Source organism: Oncorhynchus gorbuscha, linkage group LG01, assembly GCF_021184085.1.
Source record: "Oncorhynchus gorbuscha isolate QuinsamMale2020 ecotype Even-year linkage group LG01, OgorEven_v1.0, whole genome shotgun sequence".
Taxonomy (NCBI): Eukaryota; Metazoa; Chordata; class Actinopteri; order Salmoniformes; family Salmonidae; genus Oncorhynchus; species Oncorhynchus gorbuscha.
The window spans coordinates 115,507,729-115,529,319 of record NC_060173.1 but is presented as its reverse complement, the minus strand read 5'-3'; the positions used below and the strand labels follow the sequence as shown (position 1 = coordinate 115,529,319).

The 21,591-nt window shown below is 45.1% G+C and overlaps 1 protein-coding gene across 2 annotated transcripts in view; it reads right to left on the bottom strand.

The window, feature by feature from the left end:
• LOC124032128 (receptor-type tyrosine-protein phosphatase-like N) overlaps nucleotides 1-21,355 on the bottom strand; it is an 86,769-nt gene extending 65,414 nt beyond the window's left edge. The window contains exons 1-2 of one of the 2 annotated variants that reach the window (XM_046344376.1): nucleotides 21,002-21,355; nucleotides 15,207-15,257 (exon numbers count right to left, since the gene is read on the bottom strand). In XM_046344376.1, coding sequence (XP_046200332.1) covers nucleotides 15,207-15,257; nucleotides 21,002-21,077 — 127 coding nt within the window. In that variant the 5' untranslated portion in view covers nucleotides 21,078-21,355. The remainder of the gene's footprint in view (nucleotides 1-15,206; nucleotides 15,258-21,001) is intronic. The other variant, XM_046344292.1, reaches the window with a different exon arrangement.
• Nucleotides 21,356-21,591: the final 236 nt, after the last annotated feature.

Sequence of the window (21,591 nt, the reverse complement as noted above, 5' to 3'; positions counted from 1 at the left end):
GGCACACAGGGGGACAAACACCTGCCTGCAGGTGACAGCGTTCCCTCCCCCATATGCCCCCTAGACACAACTACGACAACATAACCAACAAAAACGGGTCACAACTCCTGTCACACATATGTACATAGTCAATAGTAGGCTTCGAGTGGACTCCTACGGTAGATATACCTATAGCTCATCTCTTGGCAGTAGTACTGTAGACTACTTTATCACTGACCTCTACTCAGAGTCTCTCAGAGCATTCACAGTCAGCCCACTGACACCCCTATCAGATCACAGCAAAATCACAGTCTACTTGAACAGAGCAATACTCAATCATGAGACACCAAAGCCATAAGGAACTGAGTAATATTAAGAAATGCTATAGAATACTATGCTAAAGTAGTATAGAAACCTACTAAAAACAATTAGGCAACAACAAATTCAACTTCCTGGCCAAAACATTTCACTGTAATAGGTATATTTAACCTCTCAGCTTCCTATCAAATATTTTTTTCTAGCAAAAAAAACTAAGAAAATTTAAACAGCAATGACAAAATGGTGGAATGATGAAGAATGCAAAAAAAACTAAGAAAGAAATTGAGAAACTTATTCAACCAAAAACACAGAGACCCAAAAAACCTGAGTCTTCACTATGGCGAATCACTGAAACAATACAGAAATACACTACGGAAAAGGTTGTGCTGGTGGAGGAGTCAGGTGCAGGAGAGGGTTGTGATCTACTGGTGGAGAAGTCAGGTGCAGGAGAGCAGAGGGTTGTGATCTACTGGTGGAGAAGTCAGGTGCAGGAGAGCAGAGGGTTGTGATCTACTGGTGGAGAAGTCAGGTGCAGGAGAGCAGAGGGTTGTGATCTACTGGTGGAGAAGTCAGGTGCAGGAGAGGGTTGTGATCTACTGGTGGAGAAGTCAGGTGCAGGAGAGCAGAGGATTGTGATCTACTGGTGGAGAAGTCAGGTGCAGGAGAGCAGAGGGTTGTGATCTACTGGTGGAGGAGTCAGGTGCAGGAGAGCAGAGGGTTGTGATCTACTGGTGGAGAAGTAAGGTGCAGGAGAGCAGAGGGTTGTGATCTACTGGTGGAGAAGTCAGGTGCAGGAGAGGGTTGTGATCTACTGGTGGAGAAGTCAGGTGCAGGAGAGCAGAGGGTTGTGATCTACTGGTGGAGAAGTCAGGTGCAGGAGAGCAGAGGGTTGTGATCTACTGGTGGAGAAGTCAGGTGCGGGAGAGGGTTGTGATCTACTGGTGGAGAAGTCAGGTGCAGGAGAGCAGAGGGTTGTGATCTACTGGTGAGGAGTCAGGTGCAGGAGAGCAGAGGGTTGTGATCTACTGGTGGAGAAGTCAGGTGCAGGAGAGGGTTGTGATCTACTGGTGGAGAAGTCAGGTGCAGGAGAGCAGAGGGTTGTGATCTACTGGTGGAGAAGTCAGGTGCAGGAGAGCAGAGGATTGTGATCTACTGGTGGAGAAGTCAGGTGCAGGAGAGGGTTGTGATCTACTGGTGGAGAAGTCAGGTGCAGGAGAGGGTTGTGATCTACTGGTGAGGAGTCAGGTGCAGGAGAGCAGAGGGTTGTGATCTACTGGTGGAGAAGTCAGGTGCAGGAGAGCAGAGGATTGTGATCTACTGGTGGAGAAGTCAGGTGCAGGAGAGGGTTGTGATCTACTGGTGGAGAAGTCAGGTGCAGGAGAGCAGAGGGTTGTGATCTACTGGTGGAGAAGTCAGGTGCAGGAGAGCAGAGGGTTGTGATCTACTGGTGGAGAAGTCAGGTGCAGGAGAGCAGAGGATTGTGATCTACTGGTGGAGAAGTCAGGTGCAGGAGAGCAGAGGGTTGTGATCTACTGGTGGAGAAGTCAGGTGCAGGAGAGCAGAGGGTTGTGATCTACTGGTGGAGAAGTCAGGTGCAGGAGAGCAGAGGGTTGTGATCTACTGGTGGAGAAGTCAGGTGCAGGAGAGCAGAGGGTTGTGATCTACTGGTGGAGAAGTCAGGTGCAGGAGAGCAGAGGGTTGTGATCTACTGGTGGAGAAGTCAGGTGCAGGAGAGCAGAGGGTTGTGATCTACTGGTGGAGAAGTCAGGTGCAGGAGAGGGTTGTGATCTACTGGTGGAGAAGTCAGGTGCAGGAGAGGGTTGTGATCTACTGGTGGAGGAGTCAGGTGCAGGAGAGCAGAGGGTTGTGATCTACTGGTGGAGAAGTCAGGTGCAGGAGAGCAGAGGATTGTGATCTACTGGTGGAGAAGTCAGGTGCAGGAGAGGGTTGTGATCTACTGGTGGAGAAGTCAGGTGCAGGAGAGCAGAGGGTTGTGATCTACTGGTGGAGAAGTCAGGTGCAGGAGAGCAGATCTACTGGATTGTGATCTACTGGTGGAGAAGTCAGGTGCAGGAGAGCAGAGGGTTGTGATCTACTGGTGGAGAAGTCAGGTGCAGGAGAGCAGAGGGTTGTGATCTACTGGTGGAGAAGTCAGGTGCAGGAGAGCAGAGGGTTGTGATCTACTGGTGGAGAAGTCAGGTGCAGGAGAGCAGAGGGTTGTGATCTACTGGTGGAGAAGTCAGGTGCAGGAGAGCAGAGGGTTGTGATCTACTGGTGGAGAAGTCAGGTGCAGGAGAGCAGAGGGTTGTGATCTACTGGTGGAGAAGTCAGGTGCAGGAGAGCAGAGGGTTGTGATCTACTGGTGGAGAAGTCAGGTGCAGGAGAGGGTTGTGATCTACTGGTGGAGAGTCAGGCAGGAGAGCAGAGGGTTGTGATCTACTGGTGGAGAAGTCAGGTGCAGGAGAGCAGAGGATTGTGATCTACTGGTGGAGAAGTCAGGTGCAGGAGAGGGTTGTGATCTACTGGTGGAGAAGTCAGGTGCAGGAGAGCAGAGGGTTGTGATCTACTGGTGGAGAAGTCAGGTGCAGGAGAGCAGAGGATTGTGATCTACTGGTGGAGAAGTCAGGTGCAGGAGAGCAGAGGGTTGTGATCTACTGGTGGAGAAGTCAGGTGCAGGAGAGCAGAGGGTTGTGATCTACTGGTGGAGAAGTCAGGTGCAGACTTTATTTAGATAGGAGAAACCAGCCTACGGACGCCACCGTGTCAAAACCTCCAGCCAAAAGGTAAAACGACACGAAACAAAAATAAGCAAATGTTTAACAATTAAACATCCTACGTGAGATACCACAGAATACAGGGGAAGAAACAGCCTGGCAAGTAACACGAAACAAACAAAACAAAACATAACAAAACACAATTCCACACAAAGACATGGGGGGGGGGGCAGAGGAGTAAATACATGCATTGTGGTTGGGGAATGAAAGCCAGGTGTGCAGGGAACAAGACAAAACAAATGGTTACATGGAAAAATGGAGTGGCGATGGCTAGAAAGCCGGTGACGTCGATCGCCGAACGAACAAGGAGAGGAGTCGACTTCGGAGGAGGTCGTGACAGCACGTCTGAAATCAGCTCAATGTAAGTAACGAAAGAACTTGTTCTCAACTGGCCTTAAATAAAAGTGAAATTACATTTGTATATAAGAACTTTGTTAATCTCCTGGGAAGCGATTAAAACCAAACAGTCAACACAAAGAATTATGATGTTAAAATGGAGATGAATGGGTAAACCGTTTCTTCCATTCTTTTCTTCAACAGATCCTCTCAAAAACTTTGATCAGGTTAGATGGGAATCAACTATTCGCTGCACAGATATTTTCATGTCTATCCAGAGATGTTAAAAACCCAGGTTTAAGTCCGGGCCACTCGAGGACATTCAGAAATTATCAAATATATAGACCACCAATTGCTGTCCCAAATCATCCTGAGCTTGTCTTGGCATTTGAACCAAGGACTTGTCCTGTTGGAAGGGAACAAATTTGCCCCAGTCTAAAATCTGGAGCCAGTTAACAGCAACCTTGGTTCTCTGCATTATCATTAACAGGATCCGCCCATTTCCTCAGTGAAATCCTGACTAGTCTCCCAGATGCTACCAAAGCTGAAAACACATCCCCTCAGCATGATGCAAACAAACCATGCTTCACCGTAGAGATTCAAAAAAGGTTTCCTCCAGACGTGACACTTGGCAATCAGGACAAAGAGTTCAATCTTGGTTTCATCAGACCAGAAATTATTGTTTCTAATGGTCTGAGAGTCCTTTAGGTGCCTTTTGACAAACTCCAAATGGGCTTTCATGTGCCTTTTACTGAGGAGTGGCTTCCGTTTGTCCATCCTACCATAAAGGCCTGATTGGTGGAGTGCTGCAGAGATGGTTGTCCTTCTGTAAGTTTATCCCATCTCCACAGAGGAACTCTGGAGTTCTGTCAGAGTGACCATCGGGTTCTTGGCCACCTCCCTGACAAAGGACTTTCTCCCATGTATTGTGATTGTAAGTGGATATCTTATCTAGTGGACAGAGCAGCATTCTAAGACACTGCATTGTAATACTTGAGCCAACACTACAGACCCAGGTTCGATCCCGGGCTGTGTCTCGACCGGCCGTGACTGGGAGACCCACAGGGTGGTGCACAATTGGCCCAGCGTCATCTGGGTTAGGGGAGGCCAATGTGTTCTTGGGAACCTTCAGAATTCTTTTGGTGCCCTTACCAAGATCAACACAATCATGTCTCCGAGCTCTACGGAAAATTCCTTCAAACTCATGGCTTGGTTTTTACTCTGACATGCACTGCCAACTGTGGGACCTTTATATAGACAGCTGTGTGCCTTTCCAAATCATGTATTGTGATTGTAAGTGGAGTGAAAGAGGTCTTATCTAGTGCATAGACAGAGTACATACTACGGGTATGTCTTGACGTTGGCCTGTTGGGGGAGGTTTATGACCCCCATAAATACCATCCCCCCGTTCCACTCTCTCTACTCTATAGAGTTGACTCTTGAAACGCCCTTTGTTAGCATAGAGATTCTGGAAACATAAAAAGGTGGGAAACGGAACCATATTTCGGTAATCCAACCAGTTGAAAATATGTGTTGGTACTTGATTACTGATTACTGATGATAGGACGACATAAACTGTATCTTGGAAAATCTACACATTCTAGTTATCAGATTCACATGGAATTGTTGTGCAATTTAAAAGTTTAAATATGATACTATTTGCGAAAAGATGAAATGTAATTTTTAGCTTCAAGAACGGTTTGTCATAAGAACACCACTCTGCTCACTCAGAGGCCCCGAGGCAAGTGAACAGACATGAGTTGTAAACTATGAAACACGCCCTTCTTTCACCACTATATAAACCGTTGACGAAAATTCTAATTCCTGTTCCAATGACGTGAGGACTTGCGATCCCTACCTTAAAAAGGACAAGGTCACCAACAGGACTAAGCCACCCTCAGCGTGAGCTCTGGTTGAACGATAAGAACCTAACGAAATTAGCATCGAATTTCAATGTGAAGATGATGATCCACAAGCCAAAAGGATGCATTTTGACTATACCAGCCAGAATATAGCATAAGTTGAAAGTATGGCAACTTGGTATGAACTTTGAACCCTTATTCACTAAAGAATTGATACCTACTAGCCATTGCGTTAGCGCAGCAACTGTAGGGTGGGTTAGGAGAGGACGGACAGAGTAACACGACGATGGTACAATACTGCCCCTGCAGCAGTAAGAAGTTTTAAACAGCTTGGAAAATTCCAGGAAATTATGTCATGGCTTTAGAAGCTTCTGATAGGCTAATTGACATAATTTGAGTCAATTGGAGGTGTACCTATGGATGTATTTCAATGCCTACCTTCAAACTCAGTGCCTATTTGCTTGACATCATGGTAAAATCTAAATAAATCAGCCAAGACCTCAGAAAAGAAATTGTAGACCTCCACAAGTCTGGTTCATCCTTGGGAGTAACTTCCAAAAGGTACCACGTTCATCTGTACAAGCTGTACACAAGTATAAACACCATGGGACCAGGCAGGCGTCATACTGCTCAGGAAGGAGACGTGTTCTGTCTCCTAGATATGAACGGACTTTATGCAAAAAGTGAAAATCAATCCCAGAACAACAGCAAAAGACCTTGTGAAGATACTGGAGGAAACAGGTATAAAAGTATATATATATCTGTATCCACAGTAAAACGAGTCCTATATCGACAAAACCTGAAAGGCCGCTCAGCAAGGAAGAAGCCACTGCTCCAAAACTGCCATTAAAAAGCCAGACTGCGGATTGCAACTGCGCATGTGGACAAAGATCATACTTTTTAGAGAAATGTCCTCTGGTCTGATGAATCAAAATTAGAACTGTTTGGCCGTAATGACCGTTGTTATGTTTGGAGGAAAAAGGGGGAGGCTTGCAAGCTGAAGAACACCATCCCAACCGTGAAGCACGGGGGTGGCAGCATCATGTTGTGGGGGTGGCAGCATCATGTTGTGGGGGTGCTTTGCTGCAAGAGGGACTGGTGGACTTCACAAAATAGATGACATCTTGAGGAGGGAAAATGATGTGGATATTATGAAGCAACATCTCAAGAGATCAGTCAGGAAGTTAAAGCTTGGATGCAAATGGGTCTTCCAAATGGACAATGACCCCAAGCATAATTCCACAGTTCTGACAAAATGGTTTAAGTACAACAAAGTCAAGGTATTGGAGTGGCCATCGCCAAAGCCCTGACCTCAATCCTATAGCAAATGTGTGCGCAGAACTGAAAAAGTGTGTACGAGCAAGGAGGCCTACAAACCTGACTCAGTTACAACAGCTCTGTCAGGAGGAATGGTCCAAAATTCACCCAACTTATTGTGGGAAGCTTGTGGAAGGCTACCTGAAATGTTTGACCCAAGTTAAACAATTTGAAGGCAATGCTACTAAATAAGAATTGAGTGTATGACCCACTGGGAATGTGATGAAAGAAATAAAAGCTGAAATAAATTGTTCTCTCTACTATGGCCAGGCTATGGTCACTGAGTCTCTGGAGTGATGAATCACACGACACCATCCGGCAGTCCGATCGGGTGAATTTGGGTTTGTCTGATGCCAGGAGAGCGCTACATACCCCAATGCATAGTGCCTTCTGTAAAGTTGTCAAATTGTGTATGTCAAATTTTATGTTCCTTTTGATGGCCCTTTGTGCCTTGTCTTTCAGATCGTTCACAGTTACCTGTGGCTCTGATGTTATGGCCGAGGTATGTACAGTTTGTTGTGTGCTCTAGGGCAACGGTGTCGAGACGGAATTTGTATTTGTGGTGTTGGCAAACTGGGCCTTTTTTGTAACACCATTATTTTTGTCTTACTGAGATTTAATGAGGCTTACTGAGGGCTCAGGTTTGGCAGAATCTGTGCAGAAGAGCTAGGTGTTGCTATGGACCATCCTTGGTTGGGGACAGAAGTACCAGACAGCAAACAGTAGACATTTGACTTCAAGTTCAGGGAGAGTGAGGCCGGGTGCTGCAGACTGTTCTAGTGCCAGTTTATTGATATACTAAATAATATACAGAGCATTTGGGAAGTATTCAGACCCCTTCCCTTTTTCCACATTTTGTTACGCTACAGCCTTATTCTAAAATGGATTAAATAAATACAAAGCCTCATTAATTAACACACAATACCCCATAATGACATCACAATACCCCATAATGACATCACAATACCCCATAATGACATCACAATACCCCATAATGACATCACAATACCCCATAATGACATCACAATACCCCATAATGACATCACAATACCCCATAATGACATCACAATACCCCATAATGACATCACAATACCCCATAATGACATCACAATACCCCATAATGACATCACAATGCCCCATAATGACATCACAATACCCCATAATGACATCACAATACCCCATAATGACGAAGCGAAAACAAAGCGAAAACAGGTATTTAGAAAGTTTAGCAAATGTATAAAATACTTAAAAAACAACAGAATACCATAAGTATTCAGACCCTTTGCTATGAGACTTTAAATTGAGCTCAGGTGCATCCTGTTTCCATTGATCATCCTTGAGATTTTTTGTAAAAACTTGGAGTCTACCTGTTATGTTCCCCGGTTTCTGTGCTGTTTTGGGTTTGTGTGTGTGTGTGTGTGTGTTTCAGGATGGCTTCCTGGATTCCAAGCAGCTGATTGGTCAGCCCTATTGCAAATTGGGGTGCTCTCTTCAGGGGATACAGCTGTCTGCAATTACCGACTCCTTCTACAGCCTGAAAAGCCAGTGTTCCTTTGTTAGAAGGGATTCTTTGTATGTTGAAAAGCCAGTGTTCCTTTGTTAGAAGGGATTCTTTGTATGTTGAAAAGCCAGTGTTCCTTTGTTAGAAGGGATTCTTTGTATGTTGAAAAGCCAGTGTTCCTTTGTTAGAAGGGATTCTTTGTATGTGGTTGTTGTTGGTAAATTTGTTTCAAAGTCTTTTGTAGCCTGGTCCTGCAGAAGTATGTTATAGTGTTATTTTGATTTATTCAAATTGTTCACGGAGTTGGTGACTTATTCTGTTTCATTTGATCCCAGGGGGGGAAGGTGAGGTGCACCTTGGGAGTGTTTAGGCAAGAGGCCTGCGGGCGTACATATACCTGTCGTGTTTTCGGCTATCCCGGATTAATTGATATGACATGCTATTCTATAAAATGATTTCTCTGTAATTAATATTACCTGATTAAGCTAATCAGGTAAATGTAATTAACTAGAAAGTCGTAAACTTCTGACCCACTGGAATTGTGATACGGTGAATTATAAGTGAAATAATCGGTCTGTAAACAGTCATGCACAAAGTAGATGTCCTAACCGACTTTCCAAAACTATAGTTTGTTAACAAGACATTTGTGGAGTGGTTGAAAAATGAGTTTTAATGACTCCAACCTAAGTGTATGTAAACTTCCGACTTCAACTGTATATATATTATTGTTGGTCAAACATATTGTTAATTTATGTTATACTTCACCTACATTGCTTTGACAACAGTGGCAACTACCCATGAGAGAGAGAGAGAGAGAGAGAGAGAGAGAGAGAGAGAGAGAGAGAGAGAGAGAGAGAGAGAGAGAGAGAGAGAGAGAGAGAGAGATGCAGAGAGAGAGCGAGATGCAGAGTGAGAGAGAGAGATGCAGAGAGGGAGAGAGAGATGCAGAGAGAGAGAGATGCAGAGAGAGAGAGAGAGGGAGAGAGAGAGAGAGAGAGAGAGAGAGAGAGAGAGAGAGAGAGAGAGAGAGAGAGAGAGAGAGAGAGAGAGAGAGAGAGAGAGAGAGAGAGAGAGAGAGAGAGAGAATGAGAGAGGAGACAGAGAGAGAATGAGAGAGAGGAGAGAGAATGAGAGAGAGAGGAGACAGGGAAAGAGAGGAGAGAGGGAAAGAGAGGAGAGAGAGGAGAGAGAGAGAGGAGAGAGAATGAGAGAGAGAGGGAAAGAGAGGAGAGAGATGAGAGAGGATGAGAGAGACAGAGAAGAGAGAATGAAAGAGAGAGGAGAGAGGAGAGAGAGAGATATTGTGGGGGTGTTGACCCAGCTGCCTTCATCCTGATGATGTCACCGTTGCCATAGAAACAATATGTAGTAGCTGGAGAGGGGCTCTGATGAGGCAGGGAGGGAGGTGAGGGAGAGAGGAGAAGGAGATGTGGTCTGTGTGTGTGTCTACCCTTCTCCAATACACCTACGACAATAAACACACACACATACACACCAACGCACTTATGACCACAATAACCACCTCCACCACACACACACACACACACACACACACACACACACACACACACACACACACACACACACACACACACACACACACACACACACACACACACACACACACACACACACACACACACACACACACACACACACACACACACACACACACACACACACAGAGAAAATACTGAATGGTATGTCACGGCATGTAACACACAGGGTACTATCAGTGTCATTCAATCTCTATGCTAAAACACATTTATACGTACGCATGTGAACTCAAGCTCAGCCAAACGAAACCCTATCCCACATACGTAAGCCTCCCCTACCATAACAACTAGTCATCCCATGTGTATATCATATATAACAGACACCCCCATGCACCGTAACACTGAGCCAAGCTGCAGAGACAGATACATCCGTTCCACAGATCCAGAACAAACCAACAGTCTTGCATCTGCTTAACATATCTGAAGTAAACCAGCTGTGGTACCTCGCTAGCTACGGTTGTGTGTCTGTGGTACCTCGCTAGCTACGGTTGTGTGTCTGTGGTACCTCGCTAGCTACGGTTGTGTGTCTGTGGTACCTCACTAGCTACGGTTGTGTGTCTGTGGTACCTCGCTAGCTACGGTTGTGTGTCTGTGGTACCTCGCTAGCTACGGTTGTGTGTCTGTGGTACCTCGCTAGCTAACGTTATGTGTCTGTGATACCTACTGTAGCTACATAAGGTTATGTGTCTGTGGTACCTCGCTAGCTACGGTTGTGTGTCTGTGGTACCTCGCTAGCTACGGTTGTGTGTCTGTGGTACCTCGCTAGCTACGGTTGTGTGTCTGTGGTACCTCGCTAGCTAACGTTATGTGTCTCGGGGATACCTCGCTAGCTAACGTTATGTGTCTGTGGTACCTCACTAGCTAACGTTAAGTGTCTGTGGTACCTCACTAGCTAAGGTTATGTGTCTGTGGTACCTCACTAGCTAAGGTTATGTGTCTGTGGTACCTCGCTAGCTAACGTTATGTGTCTGTGGTACCTCGCTAACTAACGTTATGTGTCTCGGGGATACCTCGCTAGCTAAGGTTATGTGTCTGTGGTACCTCGCTAGCTAACGTTATGTGTCTGTGGTACCTACTGTAGCTACATAAGTTTATGTGTCTGTGGTACCTCGCTAGCTAAGGTTATGTGTCTGTGGTACCTCGCTAGCTAAGGTTATGTGTCTGTGGTACCTCGCTAGCTAAGGTTATGTGTCTGTGATACCTCGCTAGCTAAGGTTATGTGTCTGTGGTACCTCGCTAGCTAAGGTTATGTGTCTGTGATACCTCGCTAGCTAACGTTATGTGTCTGTGGTACCTCGCTAGCTAAGGTTATGTGTCTGTGGTATCTACTGTAGCTAGCTAAGGTTATGTGTCTGTGGCACCTACTGTAGCTAGCTAAGGTTGTGTGTCTGTGGTAACTAGCTAGCTAAGGTTGTGTGTCTGTGGTACTTAGCTAGCTAAGGTTGTGTGTCTGTGGTGCCTACCTAGCTAAGGTTGTGTGTCTGTGGTACCTAGCTAGCTAAGGTTGTGTGTCTGTGGTACCTAGCTAGCTAAGGTTGTGTGTCTGTGGTACTTAGCTAGCTAAGGTTGTGTGTCTGTGTCTGTGGTACCTTGGCAGCTACGTACTTGCAATGAGGAATGAGGATGGGACAGAGTGTAAATCATTCAGTTCTGTCAGCGGCTGTGTGGTGCAGCGTGTTATGGGCTAGGTCCTGCTGGGATGGTGTGTGTGTGTGTGTGTGTGTGTGTGTGTGTGTGTGTGTGTGTGTGTGTGTGTGTGTGTGTGTGTGTGTGTGTGTGTGTGTGTGTGTGTGTGTGTGTGTGTGTGTGTGTGTGTTGTAAGTTTGGTCCTGCTGGGATGGAAGAAAGCAAGAGGAAGGCTGTTTAAATGTTGATGAGGCAGGAAGCGTGTGTATAATCGTTACAGGATAGAAGAAAGGTTCTCGATTTTGTGCTCTACTCCACATCTACTCCACATCTAGGCTGTGATGTCAGGAGTGGTATATGCCCTGTTTTAGATACAGATGGGGCTACTACTGTGGAATCAGGACAGAGGGGGTTTGGTGGGGGGTTGGACATACTACTACTGTGGAATCAGGACAGAGGGGTTGGTGGGGGTTGGACATACTACTACTGTGGAATCAGGACAGAGGGGTTGGGGGGTGGACATACTACTACTGTGGAATCAGGACAGAGGGGTTTGGTTGGGGGTGGACATACTACTACTGTGGAATCAGGAAAGAGGGGTTTGGTGGGGGGTGGACATACTACTACTGTGGAATCAGGACAGAGGGGGTTTGGTTGGGGGTGGACATACTACTACTGTGGAATCAGGACAGAGGGGTTTGGTGGGGGGTGGACATACTACTACTGTGGAATCAGGACAGAGGGGGTTTGGTGGGGGGTGGACATACTACTACTGTGGAATCAGGACAGAGGGGGTTTGGTGGGGGGTGGACATACTACTACTGTGGAATCAGGAAATAGGGGTTTGGTGGGGGGTGGACATACTACTACTGTGGAATCAGGACAGAGGGGGTTTGGTGGGGGGTGGACATACTACTACTGTGGAATCAGGACAGAGGGGGTTGGGGGTGGACATACTACTACTGTGGAATCAGGACAGAGGGGGTTTGGTTGGGGGTGGACATACTACTACTGTGGAATCAGGAAAGAGGGGGTTTGGTGGGGGGTGGACATACTACTACTGTGGAATCAGGACAGAGGGGGTTTGGTTGGGGGTGGACATACTACTACTGTGGAATCAGGACAGAGGGGTTTGGTGGGGGGTGGACATACTACTACTGTGGAATCAGGACAGGGGGTTTGGTGGGGGGTGGACATACTACTACTGTGGAATCAGGACAGAGGGGGTTTGGTGGGGGGTGGACATACTACTACTGTGGAATCAGGAAATAGGGGGTTTGGTGGGGGGTGGACATACTACTACTGTGGAATCAGGACAGAGGGGTTTTGGTGGGGGGTGGACATACTACTACTGTGGAATCAGGACAGAGGGGGTTTGGTGGGGGGTGGACATACTACTACTGTGGAATCAGGACAGAGGGGGTTTGGTGGGGGGTGGACATACTACTACTGTGGAATCAGGACAGAGGGGGTTTGGTGGGGGGGTGGACATACTACTACTGTGGAATCAGGACAGAGGGGGTTTGGTGGGGGGTGGACATACTACTACTGTGGAATCAGGACAGAGGGGGTTTGGTGGGGGGGTGGACATACTACTACTGTGGAATCAGGACATAGAACACGATAAAGTCAGCCGCCTCACTACATGACCTTTCCAAAATCATTGGCATTAATATGGGCGACAGGACTCACCAGTGGCGCAGAGGTCTAAGGCACTGCATCTCAGTGCTGGAGGCGTCACTACAGACATCCTGGTTCAATTCCAGACTGTATCACAACCGGCCGTGATTGGGAGTCCTGTAGGGCGGCGCACAATTGGCCCAGTGTCGTCCGTGTTTGGACGGTGTGGGCCGTCATGGTGAATAAGAATTTGTACTTTAACTGACTTGTCGATTTTAATATATGTAAAATAAATTAATATGGATTTGGGTCCCCCGTTTGCAGCTAAAACAGCCTCTTCTGGGAAGGTTATGCTGGAACATTTCTGCGGGGACTTCCTTACATTCAGCCACCAAGAGCATTAGTTAGGTCGGACACAGATGTTGGGTGATTAGGCCTGGCTCTTAGCCGGCATTCCAATTCATCCCAAAGGTGTTCGATGAGGTTGAGGTCAGGGCTCTGTACAGGCCAGTCATGTTGCGGGGCGGCAGGTACTTTAGTAGCTCTGGACTTGTAACCAAAAGGTTGCATGATCAAATCCCGAGCTGACAAGCTAAAAATATGTTGTTTTGCCCCTGAACAAGGCAGTTAACCCACTGTTCCTAGGCTGTCATTGAAAATAAGTATTTGTTCTTAACTTACTTGCCTAGTTAAATAAAGATATACAAAATGATCATGCTGAAACAGGAAAGGGCTTTCCCCAAACTTTTCCCACAAATTTGGAAGCAAAGAATCATCTAGAATGTCATTGTTAGCAGTAAGATTTACCTTCACTGGAACTAAGGGCCGAACCATGAAAAACAACCTTAGACCATTATTCCTCCTCCACCAAACTTTACAGTTGGCACTACGCATTCGGGCTGGCAGCGATATCCTGGCATCTGCCAAACCCAGATTTGTGCATCGCACTGCCAAATAGGGAATCATGATTCATCACTCCAGAGAACGCGTTCTCCAGAGGTGTGCATGGTGATCTTAGGCTTGTGTGCGGCTGCTTGGCCATGGAAACCCATTTCATGAAGCTCCCAATTAACAGTTTTTGTGCTGACGTTGCTTCCAGAGTCAGTTTGGAACTCGATAGTGAGTGTTGCAACCATAGACAGACGATTCTTACACACTTCAGCACTCGCCGGTCCCGCTCTGTGAGCTTGTGTGGCCTACCACTTTGTGTCTGAGCCGTTGTTGCTCCTAGACATTTCCACTTCACTATAAAAGCACCTACAGTTGACCGAGGCAGGTCTAGCAGGGCAGAAATAGGATGAACTGACCTGTTGGTAAGGTGGCTTCCTATGACGGTGCCACGTTGAAAGTCACTGAGTTCTTCAGGAAGGCCATTATACTGCCAACGTTTGTCTATGGAGATTGCATGGCGGTGTGCTCGATTTTGTATACAGTGGCTTCCGAAATATTCCTGAACCCCATTGGAATTTTTCCTATTTTGTTGCCTTACAACCTGGAACTAAAATATTTGGGGGGAGGTTTCTACCATTTGATTTACACAACATGGCTATCACTTTGAAGATGCCTCTACGCAGACGACACTATTCTGTATTCATCTGTATTCATCTTTGGACACTGTGTAAACTAACCTAAAAATGAGCTTCAATGCCATACAACACTCCTTCCGTGGCCTCAAACTGCTCTTAAACGATAGTAAAACCAAATGCATGCTTTTCAACCATTCGCTACCCGCACCCACCCGCCCGACAAGCATCACTACTCTGGATGGTTCTGACCTAGAATATGTGGACAACTACAAATACAGTGGGGCAAACAAGTATTCAGTCAGCAACCAATTGTGCAAGTTCTCCCACTTAAAAAGATGAGAAAGGCCTGTAATTTTCATCATAGGTTTCACTTCAACTATGAGAGACAAAATGGGAAGAAAAAAAAATCCTGAAAATCACATTGTAGAATTTTTAATGAATTTATTTGCAAATTATGGTGGAAAATAAGTATTTGGTCACCTACAAACAAGCAAGAGGGGGGGGGGAACTGACTGAAGCTGACATCGTAAGCCTTATCTGGGTCAAATGCGTGCTACTCTCTAGGAGATACCGACCACAGGGCAGGAGGGATAGGATAGGATTCTCAGCTAAGAGCACACACACACACACACACACACACACACACACACACACACACACACACACACACACACACACACACACACACACACACACACACACACACACACACACACACACACACACACACACACACACACACACACACACACACACACACACACACACACACACACACACAGGGTACTCACCGTCAGAGCAGAACTGCTCCCTGGAGCACAGCCTCCTCTCAAACACACAACCTGAGAGAGAGAGAGAGAGAGAGAGGGAGAGAGAGAGGGATTAATAGCAGCTCTGCTAAAAGCATTCATTAATTGAAAGGGACTAGATTATACCTGTTGATGGAAACTGTTACAGTAGGTTCTAAAGGGACTAGATTATACCTGTTGATGGAAACTGTTACAGTAGGTTCTAAAGGGACTAGATTATACCTGTTGATGGAAACTGTTACAGTAGATTCTAAAGGGACTAGATTATACCTGTTGATGGAAACTGTTACAGTAGGTTCTAAAGGGACTAGATTATACCTGTTGATGGAAACTGTTACAGTAGGTTCTAAAGGGACTAGATTATACCTGTTAATGGAAACTGTTACAGTAGGTTCTAAAGGGACTAGATTATACCTGTTGATGCAAACTGTTACAGTAGGTTCTATAGGGACTAGATTATACCTGTTGATGGAAACTGTTACAGTAGGTTCTATAGGGACTAGATTATACCTGTTGATGGAAACTGTTACAGTAGGTTCTAAAGGGACTAGATTATACCTGTTGATGGAAACTGTTACAGTAGGTTCTATAGGGACTAGATTATACCTGTTAATGGAAACTGTTACAGTAGGTTCTATAGGGACTAGATTATACCTGTTAATGGAAACTGTTACAGTAGGTTCTATAGGGACTAGATTATACCTGTTAATGGAAACTGTTACAGTAGGTTCTATAGGGACTAGATTATACCTGTTAATGGAAACTGTTACAGTAGGTTCTATAGGGACTAGATTATACCTGTTGATGGAAACTGTTACAGTAGGTTCTATAGGGACTAGATTATACCTGTTCTGATAATGTAAGCAGTGAGCACATCACGCACTCTTCTGTTAGTAACATCATTAATCATAAATTCTCAGAGGAACACACCCAACTAAATCTACCCATCTGATCACCTACAGCGTGTCTGTACAGTGGGCATCTAGCACGTGTGACATAACAGCTAACAGCAGGAGGTCCCTGTTCCTGTATCACATATTCACTATGTCTCCGATGATGGAAGAGAAAGTGAATATGTCACACGGTGACAGGAAGTGTGTGTTGCTTTACGTTATGTTGCATGTGTTAGAGAGAGGAGAGACAGGAACATCAAATTTGACATGACAATTAGGATCTGTCTAAAAAATACTTGAATCAGTTATTGAACCCATTGCCCTTGATGGTTGTGAGGTCAGGGGTCCACTCACCAACCAAGAATTCACAAAATGGGACAAACACTACATTGAGACTGCATGCATATTTCTGCATCAATATTCTCAGTGTACAATGTAAAACACCAAATAATGCTTGCAGAGCAGAATAGGCTGATACCCACTAATTATCAAAATCCAGAAAGAGACGTTAGATATGGGAGTTTATCATCATGGGGTTTGTTTTCAAATTCTTTGTGGATCTGTGTAATCTGAGGGAAATATGTCCCTCTAATAGGGTCATATATTGGACAGGAGGTTAGGAAGTGCAGCTCAGTTTCCACCTTATTTTGTGTGCAGTGAGCACATAGCCTGTCTTCTCTTGAGAGCCATGTCTGCCTACGGGCGGCCTTTCTCAATAGCAAGGCTATGCTCACTAAGTCTGTACATAGTCAAAGCTTTCCTTAAGTTTGGGTCAGTCACAGTGGTCAGGTATTCTGCCACTGTGTACTCTTTGTTTAGGGCCAAATAGCATTCTAGTTTGCTCTGTTTTTTTGTTAATTCTTTCCAATGTGTCAAGTAATTATCTTTTTGTTTTCTCATGATTTGGTTGGGTCTAACCCCCCCCCCTCTCTCTCTCTCTCTCTCTCTCTCTCTCTCTCTCTCTCTCTCTCTCTCTCTCTCTCTCTCTCTCTCTCTCTCTCTCATTCTCACTCTCTCTGTCTCTCTGTCTCTCTGTCTCTCTCTCTCTCTCTCTCTCTCTCTCTCTCTCTCTCTCTCTCTCTCTCTCTCTCTCTCTCTCTCTCTCTCTCTCTCTCTCTCTCTCTCTCTCTCTCTCTCTCTCTCTCTCTCTCTGTCTCTCTCTCTCTCTCTCTCTCTCTCTCTCTCTCTCTCTGTCTCTCTCTCTCTCTCTCTCTCTCTCTCTCTCTGTCCCTCTCTCTCTCTCTCTCTCTCTCTCTCTCTCTCTCTCTCTCTCTCTCTCTCTCCCTCTCTCTCTCTCTCTCTCTCTCTCTCTCTCTCTCTCTCTCTCTCTCTCTCTCTCTCTCTCTCTCTCTCTCTCTCTGTCTCTCTGTCCCTCTCTCTCTCTCTCTCTCCTCTCTCTCTCTCTGTCTCTCTCTCTCTCTCTCTCTCTCTCTCTCTCTCTCTCTCTCTCTCTCTCTCTCTCTCTCTCTCTCTCTCTCTCTCTCTCTCTCTCTCTCTCGCTCTGTCTCTCTGTCTCTCTGTCTCTCTCTCTCTCTCTCTCTCTCTCTCTCTCTCTCTCTCTCTCTCTCTCTCTGTCTCTCTCTCTCTCTCTCTCTCTCTCTCTCTCTCTCTCTCTCTCTCTCTCTCTCTCTCTCTCTATGTATGCATATGCTGTGATGAGGTAGCAATTGAGCCTGGGGTCGAGGTTAGACAGGGGGAGAGGGGATGATGCTTTCCCACATAGCAGAGTAAAGACAGCTTCTGACAGCTGCCGGGACACACTGTCCTGATCTCCAACATTATTATCTTCCAGTGGCCATACACTCAGACAGATACAAATATAGTGGCAGACACAGACACCGGAATGCTCCCAGGAGACCTGAAATCTTTCAAATACTTTGGGTGATGTTACTGAACCTGCCTGGAGTTCAACATAAAACCCAACATATGACCCGATCTTTGGAAACAAAAATATACAATCGGAATTGCCCTTATTTCCCCTGAGTGGAGGCAAAGCTTTGAGTGTTCATTGTCTTCTTCTCTGTCATGTACCCAGCTAAGGTCTCCTGGTCTCCTCTATCATGTACCCAGCTAAAGTCTCCCGGTCTCTTCCGTCAGGCACCCAGACCTATCATTATCATGATATTATCATTAGTCATTATCAACGTGGCGTATGCCAGGATGCTGGCAATGACTCATAGCTCTCCCCTGACAACACACACACACACACACACACACACACACACACACACACACACACACACACACACACACACACACACACACACACACACACACACACACACACACACACACACACACACACACACACACACACACACACACACACACACACACACACACACACACACACACACACGGGAGAGAGAGATAAAGGGTGAGAGAGATAAAGAGAGAGAGAGAAACAACAGAGATAGTTATTGTCTCAAAAGACAGGGGGATGTACCCTATATATTCAGAGTGTTTGTTCCCTATATATTCAGAGTGTTTGTCTCCTATATATTCAGAGTGTTTGTTCCCTATATATTCAGAGTGTTTGTCTCCTGCATATTCAGAGTGTTTGTTCCCTATATATTCAGAGTGTTTGTCTCCTATATATTCAGAGTGTTTGTCTCCTATATATTCAGAGTGTTTGTTCCCTATATATTCAGAGTGTTTGTCTCCTGCATAGTCAGAGTGTTTGTCTCCTATATATTCAGAGTGTTTGTCTCCTATATATTCAGAGTGTTTGTCTCCTATATATTCAGAGTGTTTGTCTCCTGTATATTCAGAGTGTTTGTCTCCTGTATATTCAGAGTGTTTGTCTCCTGCATATTCAGAGTGTTTGTCTCCTATATATTCAGAGTGTTTGTCTCCTATATATTCAGAGTGTTTGTCTCCTATATATTCAGAGTGTTTGTCTCCTGTATATTCAGAGTGTTTGTCTCCTGTATATTCAGAGTGTTTGTCTCCTATATATTCAGAGTGTTTGTCTCCTGTATATTCAGAGTGTTTGTCTCCTGTATATTCAGAGTGTTTGTCTCCTGCATATTCAGAGTGTTTGTCTCCTATATATTCAGAGTGTTTGTTCCCTATATATACAGAGTGTTTGTCTCCTATATATTCAGAGTGTTTGTCTCCTATATATTCAGAGTGTTTGTCTCCTATATATTCAGTGTTTGTCTCCTATATATTCAGAGTGTTTGTTCCCTATATATTCAGAGTGTTTGTTCCCTATATATTCAGAGTGTTTGTCTCCTATATATTCAGAGTGTTTGTTCCCTATATATACAGAGTGTTTGTCTCCTATATATTCAGAGTGTTTGTTCCCTATATATTCAGAGTGTTTGTTCCCTATATATTCAGAGTGTTTGTTCCCTATATATTCAGAGTGTTTGTTCCCTATATATACAGAGTGTTTGTTCCCTATATATTCAGAGTGTTTGTTCCCTATATATTCAGAGTGTTTGTTCCCTATATATTCAGAGTGTTTGTCTCCTATATATTCAGAGTGTTTGTTCCCTATATATACAGAGTGTTTGTTCCCTATATATTCAGAGTGTTTGTTCCCTATATATTCAGAGTGTTTGTTCCCTATATATTCAGAGTGTTTGTCTCCTATATATTCAGAGTGTTTGTCTCCTATATATTCAGAGTGTTTGTCTCCTATATATTCAGAGTGTTTGTTCCCTATATATTCAGAGTGTTTGTCTCCTATATATTCAGAGTGTTTGTCTCCTATATATTCAGGTTATATATTAGATTATGTCATTTTCAGAGGATGCTTTGAAGAGGGAGATGTATGCTTTTGTTTTTGTTCCCATAATTCCAGATGCACTTCAGCGTACTAAAGAAATTCAAAAGATGAAGGCGTAGCCCTGTAGGGCCACGGCAACCCCTTATGGAAAATAACTTACAACATATTCCACCACTGTAACAGAGAAACAGAGAGATGGAACACAGATTCCACCGAAGGACGATTTAGTGATCAATTAAATGCCCGTTGGTGTCAAACAGGGAACTACAGCCATTTAAATGGCTGACTAAATGAGAGAAACACCAAGAAAAACAGATCCTTGAACTTTCACCTTTGGAACACCGAGTAACCGTGGTAACTGGCTGAGATGAGCCAGAGACCATTGTGACGCCGTGGAGTCAGAATAAGGCTCATTATGGAACTAAATAGTGTGACGGGGGGACGGAGGAGAGGGGAGGAGGTACGGAGAGAGGTAAAAACAGGAGAGTGGAGACCAGGGTTGACGAGATGAGAGAGAATTATATGTATATTTTTTAAAGGCAGGATAGTATACAATGAACAAGACAAGGCAAACAGCGCCAAACTGTAGCCTAGTCGCTCTCCGTGGTCCTGAAACCCATTTAATATCAAGCAGGTGGAAAGCCGTAGCTAAAAGCTTTGCGAATATATTTTTATTTTATTTTTTACTTTCTTCACTTTTACCTTTCCACGGTGAACTGTGCTTATTTACACAACTTAACAGAAAAAATATGTCATGCTCGCTTAGTCAAACTAAAACCGCATCAAAATAAATGACGTCGGGCAAAACGCCTTTGAATCACGATTTTACAGTTAGCTTACCTTATGTATTTTAGTAAGTCAATTGAAAGTCTAGCCGTTAATTGATGTTACAAAAAACCTAAACATGTATTTTGACCAAAATCATCTTCTCTATCAGATGGATGGCATGACTTCGATGCAATGTAATGACATCCACACGTCGCAGATCTTTGAAGTAAACTGAAAAGACGACATCAATGTCTCTATACCGCGGACTTCATTCCAAACACTACTTCACTATCTCCACAGTGATGTTTCCCTCTACCAGCACGTCTTCTCTTCCACCTCTCCCTCCACCGAAACAACATGCCACTCCACCATCATCTTACCGTATCTGCGTGACATCCCAAGATGGTACAACAGCGTCATGAAAAACAACACTCTCCATAGCCTCGGGCGCTTCATTTTTAGACAGACACCACCTACAAAAGACTAATACTTTCTGATGTAGGCTTCACGATCCAATTCCGTCCCTTATGACTCTATTCAAATCCCCATGTTATTTCACGGAGCTGCGACCAGACCTATACTCCGCTGGATTCACGCCAGGTAACAGAAACCCAAACCTTGACCAAAGTGTAATAACTGTGGGTTTGAGCGAAAGGGAAAGGGGAACACACACACGTATGACACACGACATTCCAAACCCCTGGAAATCCTGGAGCGGATCTGGAGCGGGGAATCTCTCCATTTCCTCCCTGTGTCAGTCTCTTCCCCTCCCGCAATAGATCTGTTCGGTGGGGTCCCGCAATGATGTCACAAAAGGACCCTGTTGAATTTTCAAGATGTTTTGCAGCGGCAAAGGCAGCGCGGGTGGGCCAATGGTAGGTGAGAGCTGCCTCTATCTCCGAGATAGAGGAGAACAAGCAAAGGCAGCGCGGGTGGGCCAATGGTAGGTGAGAGCTGCCTCTGTCTCCGA